Source organism: Brachyhypopomus gauderio, chromosome 12, assembly GCF_052324685.1.
Source record: "Brachyhypopomus gauderio isolate BG-103 chromosome 12, BGAUD_0.2, whole genome shotgun sequence".
Lineage (NCBI taxonomy): Eukaryota > Metazoa > Chordata > Actinopteri > Gymnotiformes > Hypopomidae > Brachyhypopomus > Brachyhypopomus gauderio.
This window is the reverse complement of record NC_135222.1, coordinates 10,342,055-10,362,534: the sequence shown is the minus strand read 5'-3', so window position 1 is coordinate 10,362,534 and position 20,480 is coordinate 10,342,055. Positions and strand designations below refer to the sequence as shown.

The window sequence follows — 20,480 nt, the reverse complement described above, 5'->3', positions numbered from 1 at the left end:
TTTGTGTTTTTTATCTGATGTGGGCAGTGTTGCTGGTCTGCCAAGCCATTTTTCATTTCTGGGTCTCTTTAAAGGGTAGCAATATCAGTGGCACCACTGGGGAATTATTTTCTTTGACAAATTATATAGACCATAAGGTGTGTAATGGTAAAGAGTACATGACATCCTTTAAAAAATAATAAGACAACAAAATTTAAATGAAAGGATGGTAACATTTTTTTGTGCAACATATAAATCTTACCTTATATAATATCCATCACCCATATGTTTGCATCAAGAACACTCCCAAACTCTTCTGCAAGTTCAGGGTAGGAAGTGTAATTGTTTGGGACTTCCAACACACATCCACAGGTGTGGGCCTGAGGGCTTCTTGTGAAGGCACTGTTCGGTTCAACAAATCTAACATGGATAGCACTGGCAACAAGGAGGTCAGCTCCTATTGACAAAAAATGTACTCAATTGATCCAAACACAATTTACAAAACAGAACAAAAGCCTTGAGTCAATCAGAGAGACATTATGTAATAGTAAGTTTAATGTAATTCCCACTCACCAGTGCAAAAACGGAGAAACTTTTTTAGGCGAACATCACTGCAATTCCTGATGAACCTCTTAAGGAAATCCAGGATTTGTTGCTCTCGGTTACTGAGGCTTTCATGTTGAAGTATGGCTACAACCTTCCTTGCTGTAGGAGTGAGACTAGTCATCAATTCATCTAACCCTCCTGAAGGCAATCTCAATCTTTTTAACACATGACTCCATTGCTCTGCTATGTAAGCAGGATTTTGGACAATTTCTTTGTGCACCACCTCAAGTAAAGTTTTTCTTGCATTCTTCTCAGTGACAAGAAGTTTCACATCATGAGCCTCTAAGAATTCAAACCATTCTTCACTTCCAGAGACAGATGAAAAGTCTCTCACTGCTTGTTCGGCAAGTTGCTTTTCCTCTGGAGGAATTGTTGCCAAAAATGCTGAAAAGAGGTCATCCTCAGCAATTACCAGTCCAAGAGAGTAGCAGAGGAAGGGCTTGGCAAGCATAATGGGGAAGTATTTAACAGTATTGTAGCCTAGTACCATCACTTTGGCTACACATTCCCATTCATCTTTCATGTCATGTCTGGTCATTGGTACTTTCAGGGTATTTCCTGTTGTACATTTCATTAAAAAAGTCTCCCAGTACTCACTCAGTGCATCTCGCAGAATCCCACCACTGTCCTCCCCTTTTTCAGTACTACCATTAGGCAGAACCATCTCAATTTCTACCAAGGAGTCATCTACTGACACCAAGCCATTCTTAAAAGCAGCATTCAGATCTTGAAAAACATGTCCCCTCCGAAGCCTCATCTTTGTGATGTGTGGTGGTGGTGGTGTTTGTGCCCTTTCAAATGGATCCAGAGGAATTGTATCATCAAGTATTACATCTTCCTGCATGAAAGCATAACCAAGCTGAATTTCTTCATCAACTGAAATGGCACTTGTCTCTTGTATTGTATGAAATGTATCATCTTCAACCAGCACCACACTGTCCACTGGAAGAGACACTAAATCAACAAAAACACTGCTGTTCTCTGCTGTTACACTACTGTTCTCTGCTGTTAAACTGCTGTTCTCTGCTGTTACACTACTGTTCTCTGCTGTTACACTGTAGTTCTCTGCTGAGGGAAAGTTTATCATAGCAGAAGTAGATTGAAGTTCAACCAGTGATTCCTCTGCCCTTGGAGTAGTGGTTGTGTCTATCCTTTTGCAAGACAGATAAAGTCTCAGTACTTTCACTTTCCTTGTTTCGTACTGTTCACCCAGTGTGGTCAATGGATCTAGCTCTTCTTCAGTAAAGTCTCTCATTGTGATTTCAAATTCAGTTATGTCACCCAATTTGTTTTTTCCATTTGGAAAGAACAGCTGTTTGCCACACTTTAAAAGCTCTGCCATTGTAGCTGTTTTTAAAGCCTTCAGGTGCCTGATTCCACCTCCTCGTTTCCCTTTGATCTGAACAAAGGAGTCACCAACTTCTTCAAATAGTCCCATTTGGTAATTCCGTTCTGCTTTTTGAGCATTTAAGTTCCTATACAGTTTTTGAGATTGACTGTCATTATGCTTTCTCTTGCAGGCATGTCTTTCGTTCAGCTTTGCCATGAGATTTTCAGTTGCTTTAGACACAGTACTGCTGATTCCCTCTGATGCAGCCACTTCCCTTCTGCAGTATTGCCTTACTGCTATCCGGTCTCCAAATCTGGGCACATATTTCATCAGTTGCTCATCTGACATGCTATTAACAGCACAACAGTCTATAACATCTATAGGGGGTGAACAAAAACATAATTAATACAACAAATTGACCGAAACTATGCCAACCAAATATCCTTTAAATTCAGAGTGGGAGCTAAATAGGAGTACTTTATACTATAAGTGGGCTGTGTTTATAAAATGCATTTTAATGCACAAAATTTGTTTACTGTTACGGTTACTGTTACTATCTATCATCTGTGGCAGCATGGTGGGATAATATGAGCATTACTATATTACACTGTAGATTTTGGATAAAACATGTCCCACTGAGAAATGTGCTAATTCTGTTGGAAATTAATAACATTCTATATTCCAGGAATGATCTCAGATCAGGTTTATTTTTTATTTTTTTAATGATTATATGCTGGCTGTGACGTTGGGTGCAGCGTGAAGGACGAGACACAAATTGACAACAGGCTTGACAACAGGCGTCACGTTTAATGGACAACAGATGGCGCTGTATGCGCACGTACAAACTCACATAAATACACGCAAACGTGCAGACTTATGGCGCATTTCCACTAGGGCCTGCTTGGCGCGGTACGGTTCGATACGGGTCGGTTTGTGAGTGTTTCCATTAGTACCAGGACCCGTTTAGCCGGCCCCTTTGGGTACTTTTTTCGTACCGACTCGCTCGAGGTTCTAACCGTTCCGAAGCGGTACAGTTCTGTGACGTGGAGGAACAGCATGACACTGATTGGCCAGGGAGTGTCGTCACAGGGTGCGTCAGGAGAGCGACTCCTCCGCTATGCTATGGACTCCTCAGCCATTTTTAAAACCCAAGGAGCGAAGTCTGTTCCCTGGTCAAACGCCGAGATACAAACCTTTCTGTTAATAATCAGCGATCAAAAAATCCAGGGTGAACTGGACAGGGGCACTAGAAATGTAAAGGTTTTTAGCGATGTTTCCGCGCTAATGGCCACTCATGGCTACCAGCGGTCCGTTCAGCAGTGCCGGTCGGTCCAAGCTAAAAAAGCTTAACGCGATTACCGGGCGGTGAAGGACCATAACGGACGCAGCGGAGCAAACCGCAAAGACTGGAAATGGTTCCAGCAAATGGATGTCGTATACGGTCACCGGCCAGCCAGTAACGGAAGAGAAAACGTGCTGGACACGACGATGTCGGTGCTGGAGGCCACGGAGAATGGTGAGTGTATTGTGATTTCACAGTTTTACTACTAGGCTCGTAAAAGATGTAATATGAACGTAATATGAACGCATCTATTGTAAACGCAGGAATTTAGAGCTGTGTTTGTAGTTAATGTTACCACCACAGTCACTACTGTACAATAGCTAGCTCTTAGCCTTGCTAGTTAGCTGTAGCCATAGCAGCGATGACGTGCTACACATTTTGTGCAGTTACGCTATATTGTTGTTGCTTTCACGGGAATACTTGTGTTTAATATTTGTTATTTTTTACGTTCAAGATTCCCCTTCCATTGACGAGGCGAGCGGAGTTGGCGGAAAATGTTTCCTTCAACCGGGCTTTCCTCGGGGTGCTTGGCGAACTTGTGAACACCATGCGAGACAGACGCCAGTAAAAGCACACAAAATGTTGCTTGTAGTACTATAAATATTTATTTCATATAAAGCTATACGTATATATTTGCTTTTTGCACTTTTTTAAACTATAACTATAATTTACATATGTTGTACTTTAAATATCTATTTCATAATAAAGTTTGATTTCATTTGATTGTATGACTGATGCTTTTTATGCAGGGTGTATTCAGCCTGTTTGAGTAATACCAAATTATTATCAATAATTAGAGCAACCACATACAATAATGAAGATAAAGATAAATAAGATACAATAATGCTATTTGTTAAGGGGTGTTGTGCCGGTGTTGTGGTCGCATACAAATGATGTCACGACACTACAACCCGCGCGCCAACAGCGACTCCACCCACATTGGGGTGGTTCACCATTGTAATGGAAACACAACGCGACCGTACCGTTCCGTTGCGAAGCGACCCGTATCGAACCGTACCGCGCCAAGCAGGCCCTAGTGGAAATGCGCCATTAGACAACGACGAGCACAAGACACTGCGCACTGACACATATTTGGTGATATGTGGATGGGGTACACTTAATGATATTAATTGTACCTTATATTCCTTGAAAAATGTTAATCACAGGGCTCAGAATTGTTTTTGAACCAAATAGTTAAATACATTCTGGAATTGTATATTTGTAACGAGGCCACTGTCACCACCGTCAGTTGTAAAATCACCATCAGTTCTAAATATACCATGTCAGAGGACGTGTTTATTAATTTGACTAACTTTTTATTTTCAAAATTAAAACCCGATTTATCCAAGTTTAATCAGTGATAAGATGGGTCTGGGAGAACTTTCCAGAACTTTGTACGTACAGACTCGAGGACGAATATGTGAGTCATTTTTAACAAACCCATCGGCTTAACACACTTGTACCATACCAAACAGCAGTAAAGCTCAATTTCATTACATTATAAACCCGTTGTTAACTATGTACGAGACACGTAGGTTGCATGGTGCACACAACTCCATTGTCTACCAACTCTCTGATACTGTCTGCTTAGTTTTACGTTTCTTGCTTATATTTACCTTTTCATCACGAAAGGTTGACACAGTAATGTCGTCCAATCGCCTGTTTTCTTGAAGAAATATCAAGAAACTGTCCATTATTTATAATAAACGTGACGCTAGCTACACGTGTTCCTTAAAGCAGAGATGCTGAGGGAACTTGTAGCGACTGGCCACTACGGAGCCCTGGAGGGGTTACTAGGGAGAAAGCTACGTTTTATAAATTATTATACGTTTTATAAATCCGTGCGTACGGTTTAGTAATCCGTGCGTACGATTTAGTAATCCGTACGTACGGTTTATAAATCCGTACGTACGGTTTAGTAATCCGTGCGTACGGTTTAGTAATCCGTGCGTACGGTTTAGTAATCCGTACGTACGGTTTATAAATCCGTACGTACGGTTTAGTAATCCGTGCGTACGGTTTAGTAATCCGTGCGTACGGTTTAGTAATCCGTACGTACGGTTTATTAATCCATGCGTACGGATTTTGCTCCTCAAATTTTTTTTTCGCCAGTGACCCCTACGGGGCTCCGTACAATAGACTTATTTTATCTGGAAATTATCTTTGTTTGAGCTACCCTGATTGGCTACTATGGATCACTACAGAATTTAAATACTTGTATTTTAATAAATGTGAGAGGAGTTGAACAAAACTTACAAAAAGTCAATTTCTTCCAGAAACTGATTATAAAAATAATATTAATTTAAGCTTTAAATATGGACTTGCTTGCTCCGTTTCGTTGTCTTGTGGCATTTCTGTGTTTGCAATGAACCAGCTGTGTAACGCTGGCGACTGGGTGAAGGACGAGACACGGAATCCTGTTCGCTACAGACATTACTTTATTCGTCTTTACAAATAGCGCAGACAGCGCACGTTTAACACTCAAGCCTGGTTTATACTTTCGCGAGCGACCGTAGCGCGCGGCTCCGCCCACCTCGCGCGACCCTGCGCGAGCGGTGTAGGCGTTTATACTTTCGCGAACGTCGCGAGCGTCGCTGCAGTGTTCTCCGAAACGATAGGTGGCGATAGGTGGCAGTGGAGAATAAAAAACCCCTGCAAAACCGGTGAAAGAACATTTTTACCTGACCAGAGACCGCAGAGACACATCAGGCATCAAACGTAATTATGGCTTTGCAGTGTTGTCCGAAACGATATGTTAACAAATACGAGCCTCTTGTAATTCCAGGACGAAACATGAGAGAACGTGAAGACGTTAAGATTGGGCGTTTTGAAAATAAACCACCATTAAATAATGTGATAAAAAAGCGAATTATTTCGATTCATTTCGAGTATATGTATAAACATTTAACTTAATTAAGTTTAACGTGCTGGGAAATATTGAAATGGACCTTTAAAGTGACGTACAAGTGCTTTAATTCCACCTTGTAAAGGTGTATGAACCCGGCAAACATGACTTTGTCCATCGCGCTGAAGCGCGGCGCGCGCGCGAAGTTACAAAATTCGGCCCTCGCGCACGGGCGGAGCCACAGTGATTACGTCATTTTCGCCGCGCGGACCCTCGCGCCGCTCGCGGCGCGTCGAGTATAAACCAGGCTTAAACCAGGCTTCAGACATATAACACACGCCCAAAAGGGAGGGGTTGGGGACCGTAATGTGACAAGCTGAATGGAGAAAATAAAGATTTCATAAAGTGATACTTTTATTGTCTGGTTTACAACAATAAAAATGTATCTTGCTGTAACTTAATATTATTAGTTATGAAAATTGTCAAGGTACAGCCCCTGACCCCTCCTCTTTGGGCATGTGTTTATGTTGTTTACGTCTAGACGTCTGCATCTGTGGATATTCATGGGTGTGGATGTGTCTGAGTGTGTTCATCGGTCTCACCTGTGGCTCATCTCGTGATCACTCAGTGCTTATGTGGTTTGTCTATTTAATGTGTGTTCGTGCAGTGTCACGTGCTCATCTTTGTTTGAGTCACACAAGATTAATGTGTAAGTGTTCTTCGTGCGCTGTCTGCGCTATTTCTGTTATAAATAAAGTGATGTGTGTGCAAAGAACAGTGGACTCGTGCCTCGTCCGTCACCCTGCGCCCATCGTCACAAAAACACAACATACATCCTCCCAGAAGTTCTAGTTACATATCACCAATTACATAGTTGTACAGTTACCAATTACACAAAATAATCATACAATTAATATGAGGACGTAAAAATCACACATCCATTTGTTTTTGCAAGCATCAGTCACGTTTCAGTCGGAAAAGTCTTACCAGATACCTGATATTTATGAAGAGACCTGTAAAACAAGTACAGAGAGTATGCAAGTCTCTGAGTCATCAAATTGCCACATTTTTTGGTGGGTAAAGACAGGCCATGTAACCTGCGCCAAGCCAATAATATACAGTACAGTGCATTTTAAAAAGTTTACACAACTCTGTTAAAATGCTACTTTTTGTGGTGCAAAAATTCTGACCGAGATAAAGGTTTTCAGATTTATTTCAACCTTAAATGTGATCTACAATATGAGCAATTCAGTTGAAAAACAAACTGACATCATTTAGAGGTGAAAATGAAAATAAATAAAAATCTAAAACAAATGAGATTGTCTAAGTGCGCACACCCCCCATATAACTAGGGATGTGGCTGTGTTCAGAAATAACCAATCACTTTCCAAACTGATTACCCAGTAGTCAGCCCACACCTGCTATCCATTAAAGAGACATTGTTTAACCCCATATTATTTCAGCTGTTCTGGTCAGCTTTTACCTGACGTTTACTTAATTGCATTTTAATAAATCTGCAAAGGATTTATAAAGATCTCATTGTTAAAGAGTATCGATCAGGCGAATGTTACAAAACAGAATGTTACAAAAAATGAAACAAGATTGATAGGATGGGAGGAGACAGACGTGAAAGCAAGTACCAGTTACATTCTACATGACAGTATGCTTCTCATATTATTTATGGTCTTTTGAGACGAAAGTTCAGCATTTTGGCCATTATTCCAAAAGGTATCATTGGTACCAAATTAACGTTCCACATCACAAGTATACAACCACACCCACAGTTGAAGAACAGTAGTTGTAGCATTATGCTTTGGAGCTGCTTTTTCAGCCTGAACTGGGCTTTTGACTGAGGTGGAGGGAATAATAAATACTGAAATATTGACATGCAACAGACATGCAAGAGCCCTCCACTCCATCCCTGGATACTTGGAGAGGCCACGAACATCTGGGGGTCAGAGATCAGATCTGACGACCTATGACACTCACCTCACACTCCGCTCCAGCTTGACATCTGTGTCACCTGAACACGTCCATGGCACTCCAGAGGTAGAAGACGAAGAAGACAACACTCCTGCCTGCATGTGTAGCAGACTCCCAAACACCACCAACGCAATGAGGTTCCTCCCTCCCCAAGATGAACATTTCCCCACCACCTGTGAGTTGTGGAGTTCACGGCAGTCTCAGCGTGATGGAACGCAGCAGCATACAAACCGTTTTTGGGGTTTACACGTGTGAAAGGGGGTCTCTTAAGGAGGCCCATGTTTGCATTCATCACCTCCAGTGCTGCCAGCATCTGACAGGTGTACAGAACTGCTGCACATGACTTAAATGCACTGTTCAATGCACGTAGAGCTGACATAAATAAAACATAGAGGTTTTCTATGAGACTGTCATGATTGCATCCAGTAAAATAATTCATGTTATTTACTGTAACCTTTTAATATGAGCAAATGTATTATTATAGATGCTAATTAGACAGCATCTATCTTATTACTTTATAATATAATATTTAGAGTAGTTTCAGCAATAGGTGTAGTATAACCTTTGTCCTGCAGTATGAGATCAGCAGTCAAATGGCTCAATGTCCAGGAGAAGCCCAGGAACTGAAGCAGGTTGTTTTAGACTGACCAACGCTGATGTAAATTCAATGCAGATGCTGAGGTTCCTTAAAACAGTGCAGTAAATGTGATTGACATTTTTTCCCCATTCATAAAACTAAAAGTAGTTCTAGTCTTATTAAGGAAATCAGGAGTGCAAAATCATTAATTACATAATTGTTTTATTTATTATTATTTTTGTGAAGGGTCCTAGCCTACCTCAGAATACATAATTTCTCTATGAAAACGTTCACGACCCTCACATTCTTTGTTTTACCATGGCAGTTCTGAGGCACTATTTGGGAAATGGTTTGTTGTAACTGGTAACGGGATAGTGGGGCCTTTTGCATGCAGAAACTGAAACTTAAGTGTTTTGCATACACACTGTCACTAAACCCATACAGTGAAAGTTACCTCTTTACACTCCATTTCGGATGCTAACAGTCACAGTGAAATCACCTTGTATTGTCAGGGCAAATCTTCGAAGATGCCGTGGACCAGACATCTGAAAAAAGTAAATGCTAAAACTATAGGCAATGTAGTCAACAACAACAAAGTCTAATGTTCATTACGTTGTACAAACATCATTGTAATGTGGGCCCTCAGGTCAATGCCGATTAGTAATCCGATTTAAATAAGGTGGGTAAACAGGCAGAAGAACTGGTTAAACTGGTATTAACTTGTGCGCCCCCTTGTGAAACATTGTGTACATGTGCATCGTCATTCATACTTTCAAGCATTAAATTATCAAGACGAGTGCAAACTCAGTCTCATCTGCAAAAACCCTCTTCTTAAAAAAATATTCTTAAATAACTTACTATTATAAAAGACGTAAAGGCAATTGTAAACATTTTATAATCCAAATGCTGCTAACAGGTTTATAGATGTCAACAGAAATAAAAAATCCGGACACAAATACATGCATTTCAAATACCAGTAACTGATGAATTTTTAGGTCATGTATATGAAAACAAACTAAATAAACTCTGACAAACCACTAACAATGATGGCGACTTTGAAAACATCTTCCTCTTAATCTGAAACTAGTCTCTAATCTGAAAGCATTCTATCCACAATTGCTTTCTCACTTTTCCACCGGCCTATTCTAGAAGTAGAATGTGACTCTTAAAAGATGTGCAAACCTCACCTCTGAATTATGAATACTGGAACTCATGCCTGATAAATTAGAAAAGATGGCATGTAGTGTGCAAGTACAGAAGCTTGCATTAGATTTAAAAATAAATAAAGCTTGATACTTTTGAATGAGATTTATTTAAATAGGACATTTGTTTGTAAGAATGGTTATAACACATGAAAGCCACTGAAGATGAACATTTCTCTGATCAGAGGCAGTTGATTTTTTATTCTAGATCCACACTTTGGTGAAAAGATCTCCCAGCACAGCCAACACTGAAGTCCTTTGTGTGTCTTGCGATGAGGGTTTGAGGAAACACTCCAGGCAACGTTTTGAGAGCCATGAGCGTGAATGACAGTAAAAGGTGCCAGCTACCTTACAAAACAAGTTCAGATACATATGCAATGTTCAAATGGGTACTTATGAAATGTCTCAAAAAGGCAAAAAAAGGGGAGGTTGGAGGAATTCTCTCCCATTAAAATAATCATGTTGCAAATAAATGTTGAATGTGCATATTCTGTGCAAGTGCCAGATTTAGTCACAGATACTGAACTGGAAATTTGGAACAGTCTGTACATTAGTAGTTTTAGCATGGTTCTGTATTAGCTAAACACACAAGAAAATTTCCATTACAAAATCTTTGATTTGCTACTTCTCCACTTCTTAGTGTTAGTGAATCTGGTCACCACCAGGCTGGCTAGTGTAATATCATATAAATGCTTTTAATATGACAACTGCCTCCTCAAACACAAAAGGTGCAGGTGCTTATTTTCTTAAATAAAGATTAAAAGAAAAAGGTAAAAGCTCTAGGGGCATGTGCCGTCTGCTGAGTGAATATCACTCATGTTTGCTCTCATGAAACAACTAGTAGTTTATTAACCAGCAAATCATAGTTGTTTTAGGGAAGGGGTATGGCCTTTAATTAGGCTAAGACAATGTGCAGGTGATTGACTTAAATTATTAAAGTTAGCTGGAAAGTTCTATTCCAGTCCAACCTAAAAGCAGTCTGGTCCTGCATGTTCAACCTAGGAAGGGCTCGTCTGCATCCGACAACAGTACTTAATGTACTTAATGTTAAGGCTACCTGCACTCTGTCTTGTGGGAGGTGATCCTGTGCCCCTGTTTGGGGCTTAAGTCCTTTTGTATTTGAATCTTAACATTTTCTCACCCCTCCAAAAAAATTGTTAAACCCCAAAACCCAACATGAAGGAAACGGAAGCTGAGACGTCACCCCGTCACACTGGGCTGCCACACATTTTCAAATATCTGTAAAGAAATAAATATTTTGAAACAAACAAAAAAATAAAAACAAAACACAAAAAGAAATGCATCCCATGCCATGTTCCATGCACATACATTATTTACAGCTTGAAATGTCTCCATCCCAGTGCCTAAAGACCTCTGCTTTTGAGGAAAACAAGCTTGAAGCCACGCCCACCAGCATTCCAAACACAACCGCACATGGCTCCAACATGTAAAGCTATGTCCATTTTAAACCAAACTACTAAAAAATTAAGAAACTAAGAAAAAAGAAACTACTGAGGGAGCCTCCACACAAATCACCGTAGGACAGAAGACGCAGTGTTCACAATCAACTCTGCTGCAGACTGCAATACTGACATCGTGAGTCGTCTTTTATAGTCTAACTTTTTATTCAAATAAAATTAACTTAAATTCTCAGTAAAAACAAACAAGCAAAAAAAAAAAAATCAAAAGCCATGAAAAAGAGGATGCAATACAGGATGTATGGAGATGGTTGAGAGGAGTGTGGGGGAGGGACCACAGCGCTCGTTGAACCGTTGGGGGGGGGTTGGGTTCTTCCTTGCAGGGAGTTCATGGTTGGAGGACTCCTCAGTCCTCTATGTACTCCCATAAGTCCTTCTCATAGCCCTCGTGCACATGCTGCAGCAGAACCCGCCGCCGACTCTCACAGTATCTAGAGATGGATGAGACCAGAGAAACGTCCAGATCATCACATGTCAGTACATGTGTGAGCAGACTGCAGGGAGTTTTGAGTATAACAAATATACTCATTACCTTATTATTTCTTAGCAATTGTAATTAAACATAGAATAACAGCTAAATGAATTTGATAGTGATATATGAATTATTTACATAATAGTGTCTACCTTGTGAAATCAGAGAAAATGTATTTCTAGATTTACATGGTATCTTCTAATGAGAACAGTAATAATTTCAACATTAATGAATGATAAGTCAAGCACAAAATGAACAAAAACATGTCCTCCTTTTGCATCTGCCCCACTAATCAATGGTTTCGTCCATTTTGGCATGTGGACATGTGTCCATGACTAGTTGTGTTGACCAAGCGCTACTTCAGATTGCTCACGTCACATGATTCGTAAACCTGTTGTTGAGTCAAGCTCCAAGATTACAGTCGACCGGGTTCATGTCTGGACAGATCAGGACTGATGATGATTTATGTATATCTTTGTTTCAAATTCATTTAGTTATAATGACCATGTTTTATTAAAACTTTTCCGAAAATAAAAAGGGTACATATACATATATATATATATATATATATATATATATATATATATATATATATATATATATATATATATATATATATATATATATATATATATATATATATACATATACATACATATATACATATATATATGTAAATAAAAAATACAGACCCAAATATGTTTATTTTTTAATATGTTTTTATATATAAAAAGAGAGACCCAAAGTTCAAGAACATTTTGAAATCCATGAACTATAACATGGGCCAGGCTCATTAAGTGCTCGTGTTCACAACTCACCTATACTTATCCTGGACTTTCTGTTTAATGTCTTGCAAGGAATCCTGGGAGATATCTCGTTCCAGATAGCCAGACAGCACCTCTGTGGCATTCTCCAGGTCAGCCTGATTGTTCTGGAGGACAGAGTATAAAACCATTCAACTCAAATACTACTGATTTTAAACTGTTATTTTCCCTGCTGTCTAAGTACTCAACATGAGTTTTTTTTATTTGTAATCCAAACGATAAAAATGGCAGCAACTCTCCGCGAACCCTGGTGGTGCACACCTCGAAGATGATGGACTGGTTGTTCTTCTTGAGGTAGAAGGCAAAGACGTAGGTGAACATAAGTGTGGAGCGGCACTGGCACAGCACGTCCACGGCCTTCTTCAGGAACTGCACCTCGATCCACGACATGTTGTGCTGCTGCATCTCCTCCATCTTCTGCTTCACCTGGGCGTAGAGCTTGTGCTCGAAACGCAGGCTCTGCATGTGGTTCATGTAGCGGTTGCAGTAGAACAGGTAGCGCTGCAGTGCTGCACGGGACCTCTGTTAGGCAGGCGCACACACACACACACACACACACACACACACACACACACACACCAAGTGGACACTTTGATACGTACATGCAGACTTTAGCTGTGCATCATGGAATGTGATCCAGCTGTAATCCAGCACTAGTGTGGCCCAAAGCTGACTGACTACAATGGAGCCCTGTGTCTGTATGTGCTGGGTCCACCTTCATTGGCCTCCTTCATGAGTGGCCTGGTTCTGACTGTTAACTAAATGCTTTTATACATATACAGATTTATACTTTAACTGCATTTGTCAAAACTCTTAATGCAAACATGTACAAATACAGCATAAAGTGGTGAATAAGCATTTATACACAAATAAGCAACAAATCATCTAGAGCTTTCATTCAGAAAGAGAGAGACCATTGAAAACATGACAGCAGACAGCAAGTTAACAAAAATACCATAACAAATGAACAAAATATCACCCAACATCTGAGTACACAGCTGATGAGCAGACGAGGAAAATGAAGCTGGTAAGTCATACAACATGCATCTGAAGCAGTGTGAGCTGACAGACCAGCAGAGGGAAATTACCTCTTGGGCATCTCTCGCTGCCTTTGCGTCATCTTCGTTGTAACGATTGCAGTTATACCTGCAGAACAGGACATCACCTTAGCGAACATCTAGAATGTTCTAGGTGCTATTCAGCAGCCTTCTACACACGTGCAGAACAAGGTGCCCAGGGTGGGCCCAGACTCACCAGGCAGAGCCGTGAGGCTCCCAGGGACCCAGGCACACCCAGCAGAACTCCGCCTTGCAGTTCTGGTTACGGCACACCATGTGGTTACAGCCGCCGTCCTTCTCAATGGTCACGTGGCATTTGGGGCACTCCTAAAGGCACAAGCAAAGTCAGACGGACGTCACACATCACGGGTTTACATCCTAACCCAAAACAACTTATACTGTAGAAAACATTTATTGGGAAGCTTTTTATACCTTGGTATTTGCGGCAATCCAGTTAGATGTTTCACTGTCATCATCACATTTCTTAATCCACTTCCTCAGCCACTTGATAGAAGAAAGAGGTAAATATATACATAAGTAATAGTAAACAACTTTATTTAAACACTTTCAGAATCCTGTTTCTAGTGCTCTTTAATGACACAAGGGTTAACACACCTTACACTTTACTGGGTCATGCCAGTTTTCTCCGCAATTGAAGCTAAACAGACAGAACAAGAATGTTAGCCTTGTGTCTAGAGTGATCTATACATGTACATAACGATAACCATTTAGACTGTGCTGCCTTTCTGATCAGACAATAGTGTGTGAACGCTTGTGGAAAATACATTCCCAATAACTTAGGCCCACAGCCACTATGTTAGTACTAACTACACAATGGCTTAGCAAGACCATGCAACCCAAGACCATGGATCTTAAACTCTTACCAGAACTGTCTGCCACATTTGCACCGCACTGGTTTGGCATCTGGATACTGCACTTTAATAACGTGATGGCAGTCAGGAGCCGGACACCATTTCAGCAGCCTATTACACTACAGGAGAGGAGGAGATAGATGGGTCATGACGCTGGCGCCACCATGTGGCCTAAACACCAGGCTCCTTAAGCCACAAACTGAAGACCTGCAATTATACCCGGTGATTTAGTGAATTTAACTCAAGTAGCCTAGACATGGTGCATCTGTCTTGGTGGATGTGTCTCTGTCTCTCTCTCTATTTATCTGCAGGTGCCCAGCATTTAGGTCCCAGTGTCTGGTTCACTGGGTGGAGAATGGGGATGAAAGAGCCTTTCATGTTTTGGTAGGTTTTGAGGGTAGTTTTTTGTTGTTTTGGGCCATGGTGATTATCATAGCTCGCACGTCTGAGAACAGTAAGAGATTAAATCATTTTTGGGTGGTGATGTGCAGTCTCATTTTACTGTGCCTGGCCTGGGGGTGGGAGATGTGCAGAGCCTACATGGCTTATAAAATATATTCAGACCTAGCAGTCCTTAGCTCAAAAAGGGTTTGTTGAATAGCCTGTAAAGTTAAACTGCAGGGGAAATACATGGAGCTGCCAACATTCTCTCTTATCAGTTTGTGTAATATGTTTTAATGTTGAAATAAATAGAACAGGAGTAGGCAATCTGACCCACTAGTAAGAGCATTACTGATAAATCTGATAAAATCTCACTTAAGAGGTAGAGCAGCTGATTAAAGATGAATTAGGTGTGCTTCTGCTGGGCTGGAGTGAAGCCCTGCAGCTCCACTGAGACCCTGTGGATATGACATCCTACTCGAGCTCTACTTTCAGAGGCATGACTTGGTGTAGGCTAAATAGGTATGCACACATCAAACACAAGTGGACTTACCTCTACAAAACTATTTGTGATTAGGTGTTGGTACTTTAATTTCACTTTTGAATCAGTGATCAACCGCCTGCACAGAACAAACAATGCACAAGGCAAAATTTGACACCCTGTTGTAAGTAAAACGGTGTCAATTAAATTCATTAAGTAAATCACACTACTGAATAGGACAGCTTACATTACAGTGTTGTCGTCAACCAGAATGTCACAGTTGTGAGCAGGACAAGAGATGGTCTGAAAGGGGGGGAAGAAATATATAGCATATTTAGCAAAACATGCAACTATTGGTAATACCCCACAGCACTTACAACGTAAAATTTCCATGTAAAGCTCAATGCAGGGCCTAACCTGGCCCATGCCCTCCTCGATAATTTTGGTAGTCAGGTAGTCGCCCCAGCACTGCATGCAGAACTTATGTCCACACTCAAGCCCTGTGAAGTACTGCAAGAGAAAAGCAGGTGGTAAAAGAACAGGTCCACTCGTACGGACCAACACTGGAGAACAGCCTTGGGCTATTCCAAGGCAACGTCCAGGCACTACTCACCAAACAAGGGAATTTGTGAAAATAAAATGCCCCATGAGTGTTACAAACCCCAGCAGAAATCAACCAGAAATTTTAAACTTTTTTGTTCACATTCCTGGTCATTTTGTCCAAGAGACACCACCATCAATTTTAAAATCAAAATCCTTGTTTGTTCAAAATCTCCAATAAAAAGCATTTATGCTAGCGCACTTCTAAAATGTCTTAATTTCTAAGCAGATCATGGCAGAGCAGTGAGGGAAATGCACAAGACATTAACATTTATTATGATCCATTTCATTTTGTCTTTCTGCTGAGAACTGAATTTCACAAAGTGGCACTATAGCTTCACTCACTGACCGAGTTTGGGTAGTTCAGGTAGCAGATCTGACAGTGCATGTCCTGACTGGAGGAACGTGTACTCATCGGCCGCGTCCTCGCCTTCTTACTGGGGTTTATGACATGGCACTCGGAGAACAACTTATCGAGATTCCCATCAAAATACCTGCAAAGCAAGATGGATTGTAACATTACCACTATTTTGCATTACACACTGTATATGAAAATGCCCCAAATGCATTCGTTATGAGCTTAATTCAGACTCATCTGTGGCCATGCAAATAATTTTATTGCTTAAATACTACAATGGCGACCCATGGACTTAGGGTTGGAGAGGATACACTTGCCTCTCCATAAGCTTCTCTTTGTCCCAGTTGAAGTGACTGAGGAGTATTCTGGTTATAGTCGCAGGATTCTAGAACAAAGACAACACAGTGAGAGAGAGAGAGAGCTACAAAGCTGATCTCATCCTCCGGATTCCCAGTCAATGTTCATGCCACACCAATCTGAGGCTCAACTGCATTGTGCTTGAAAATCCTATAGTGATACCCCCAGCTGCAAGAACCAGAGAGCTTTAAAGAATCCCGCATGGCATACAGCTAAAGGAAACACTACTAGAATGATGCAAAGGCAGAGAAACACGTTGAACAGCTTTATGTTTGAAAAAGCAAACCACAAGCATTACAAAACTCATCAGAGCCAGAATGGTCCTGCTCTTTTTATTTTTTATTTTATTAAGATAACTCGGGGATAACAGAGCTGCCTGTAGCACAGCGACTGAGTAATCGGGTGTAGCATTGACATACTTATTGTCTTTCACCAAAGTATGTGTTTTGCTTAACTTGTAGGACTGTGTGGTGAAATGTGACGAGTGCAAGAAGGTACAAGCACATACTGCTTCCATTCCTCCATACTGCATCACTTTGCTACTTCTTATCCATGTGTGTAAAGAAAAATAAATCATAACAGCTAGCACTTGGCAAGGAGCTTTGCATAAAGTGAATAGATATACGAGCATATTTGTAGTTATATAGTCTCAATTAGAAACAAAACCACACAGAGAATAAATCCTTACTTTTGGGAGACATGACAACAAATAACTGCCTCTGGTTGATCTAAATTCACCAAACAGGATTAGGAACAGTCACCCACTAAGCCGTATAACTATGGACCCAGGATAATGGTGCATTCTGTTCCAGAGTGAGACTGCTTTATTTGCAGGTACGAATGCAACACTTGGCTAACGCACAAGCGTTTGGATCTGCAGGGGTCTGTCTCTCTGAAGAGCAAGACTGTGGCATTGGGCCATTCTGCTCTCACGCTTGTTCCAAGTGTACACAATGGCTACAACTGTACAGGATTTTTTTTTTGTTATTATTTACCATTATTAAGCAAACAAATCACATTTACAACAATTAGAAGGCTAGAATCACACTATGGAAAGAATCAATATTAAGACAAAAGCATTTTTAACTAGTATTGTGAAGGCCCTGCGTTAAAGCTATACAAACAGAATGCTCTTCAAATGAATCATCACAGAAATTAACGCTGATCATTTTCTTATTTATCTGTGAATTTGTCTCGAGTTTAAAATGAAATACAACTGGAATCAGAATCAACGTTCATTCCGTATAGTGTTGAAAGCTCTTCCCAACACCGATAAAACTTGGTCCTATACGAAAATAAGTGTTGAGGCAGAATCCATGGTCACAGCGTAAAGTAATCTGTTCGGAAAATGAAAGTAAAAGAGCATTTAACCCCACAAAACAAATGACTAAAACCGTTAATGAGAAAAATACTAGACAGCAAGCAGGAAGCTAGTTTAGTTCATGTCTAGCATGCATCTGCTACACAAGACCCCCGGTGTCTAGTTGTCAATGAGGGACTCGTTCGTTTTGATACCAGTATTCAGGTCAATAACGGTGACGGTTATCAGTACTGAAGTGACTGATTCACTGGGAACAAAAAGCTGACAGCAAACTCACAAACGAGCTAGTTTGTATTCGTTGCCAAGGAAGTTTTCTATCCAGCTTTATTTGCTGGCTAGCAGCTAAGCGGCTAACTGTAAATAGCTAGCCAAGCCTGTATTACTCTGCGGCAGGCAGCTATGAAATTACGCTATTTAACGATTGTGAAATCTTAACAAAATGACGTTAGCCGTCCGTCTTAAATAGCTCCGGTGTTTGGCGGTTAGTCATGAGGTTGGCTGGTGTTTGGTACCTCGCAGAGCTAGCTAGCTTGAATTTACACGGTTAGCTTAGCTAGTTAGCTAGCTACCTGTTTGACAAGTAAAACTAGCTGGTCAGATAATTACTAGTTTTTAGCTATGTGCACACTACGTACGTTCATCAGTGGCATAATACAAACAATATTGAAATTTCACACTGATGTATCACTCAAACTCTGCAATAAAAGCAATAATAACACACAACATTTATTCCACATAAGTGGTATAGCCTATAGCGAACTAGCACCCCACAAAACTGGGTCAACGTTAGCAGTAATGCTACACGGCTAACCAGCTACCTAACCCACATCAAGTTCAGCTTTATTGAACGTACAAATTCACCATTAAATCACGAACTAAGTCGTCATGTGACAATAGTGACAAAATATGGAGATGCGAAACACTTCATGAACGTGTGTTTATCAGCTGCCAAACTGCCTGTAGCTAAATGTTAAAGCTACACGGCAAACCGGGTTTAGCTCTGCTGTCCCATTTCGCAACCCGCGGCCTGTGTCAATATGTCAAAAACACGCTAACTTTACACGGCGGTGCCCAAAGTCTCCACAACTCCGTGTTGGGGTGCGAAACCCCGCGGCCAGGTACCTGAATGACCTCGTTGACCTCCCTTATACACTCAACCATGTGCTGGAGGATCTGTTCAGTCGTTAAAACTTCGAATCGATAGTCCTCTTCGTCCTGACTGGCCCCGAGGCCACCGCTCCCGGCGTCCCCACACTCGTCCCGCTCACCGCCGGCTACCACCGGGTCGACCAGCTCCACCTCCCCGAGGTCCAAGGTGTCGTCCTCGGGTTCCTCCTCAACGCTGTCCTCGCTGCATTCTTCATCGTCGTCAAATTCATAATTGTAACCCTCGTCCGAGTCCATTACGTGGTGTATTTTTTTTTGGCGTATGACAAATTTTTGCAAACGCGAGGTCTGCGGCGGCAAGCAGGACGACAGGAGTATTAGCGGAAAATATGCCTTGATATAAAAAAAACCCAAATCCTGCGATGCTAGCTAGCTCGTCCAGGCTAGGACCCGCGACCGCGTTAGCAGAGCCGGCTAACTGAAGCCTCAGCTAGGCCAACAAAGACCTACGTGTGCGACGTCATGCGCATGGAAAACTTATTGCCAGAGGCAAAACAGCGCATAAATAAATATATAAATTAATAAATTAAATAAATAAATGGAGACAGTCTCAATAGCATATTAAATAAAAAAGAAAATTAACAAATGTAAACAACTGGCCGGTTTAATTTGAGATCGATTTGACTGGAATTGTTTGCCTAATCCTTTTAGAACTACATAAGAGGGTCGAATGGTGCTCTCTAAATCCCAGTTTGAGTATTCATAGTTTTTCTTATCAGTGTGCAGGAGCCAAATAGGCTCAAATAGCGTAGGTGGTAAACGTCTTCATTGATTTCAGACTGTCATAAGCTCAGGCTGTTTCATTGCACTTCTACTTGTCACCAACCTTACATGTTAGAAAACGTGGTGGGTGTAGTTAGATACTGTAGACAATGTTCGCTATCTTACAAATCTATGTCAGCGGTCTCCTGTCTACCACAGGACCACTGACAGTGATGGATATAAAACAGTTTTACCTACCATGCCTCTGCCATGTCAATTCTGTACTGAGAATGGTCTTTTATCTAAATGTTTGCCCTGCACTGGCCCTGATGTTACTAACCGACCAGTGATGAGCAGTGATGCACAAGCAAGTGTTTTTAATAAAGCAGGTGTATGTTCTCTATAAACTGTTATCTGCATCTAAAACCATCTGCATCTAATAGAATACATAGCTTTATAGTATTCCAAAACCTGCAATGAACCTTTGAACAGAACAGAAACATGTTATATTAATAGGAATATATATAGAACCAGAATAAGAACCA

At 40.9% G+C, this 20,480-nt stretch overlaps 1 protein-coding gene and 1 long non-coding RNA gene across 2 annotated transcripts; one reads left to right on the top strand and one right to left on the bottom strand.

The window, feature by feature from the left end:
* The first annotated feature begins 2,799 nt into the window (after positions 1–2,799).
* Positions 2,800–3,985, top strand: LOC143527793 (uncharacterized). The gene is made up of 2 exons (XR_013134264.1): positions 2,800–3,431; positions 3,712–3,985. It is a non-coding gene; the product is annotated as an uncharacterized LOC143527793 (long non-coding RNA).
* Positions 3,986–9,955: 5,970 nt separating this feature from the next.
* Positions 9,956–19,708, bottom strand: arih1l (ariadne homolog, ubiquitin-conjugating enzyme E2 binding protein, 1 like). The gene is made up of 14 exons (XM_077023092.1): positions 19,189–19,708; positions 16,706–16,773; positions 16,380–16,524; positions 15,848–15,940; positions 15,678–15,733; positions 15,503–15,569; positions 14,581–14,687; positions 14,312–14,354; positions 14,129–14,200; positions 13,893–14,023; positions 13,727–13,784; positions 12,900–13,160; positions 12,633–12,745; positions 9,956–11,773 (listed from the first exon to the last, which is right to left on the bottom strand). The coding sequence occupies exons 1-14, from the start codon at positions 19,468–19,470 to the stop codon at positions 11,689–11,691; spliced, it is 1,581 nt and encodes a 526-aa protein (XP_076879207.1). The 5' UTR covers positions 19,471–19,708; the 3' UTR covers positions 9,956–11,688.
* Positions 19,709–20,480: the final 772 nt, after the last annotated feature.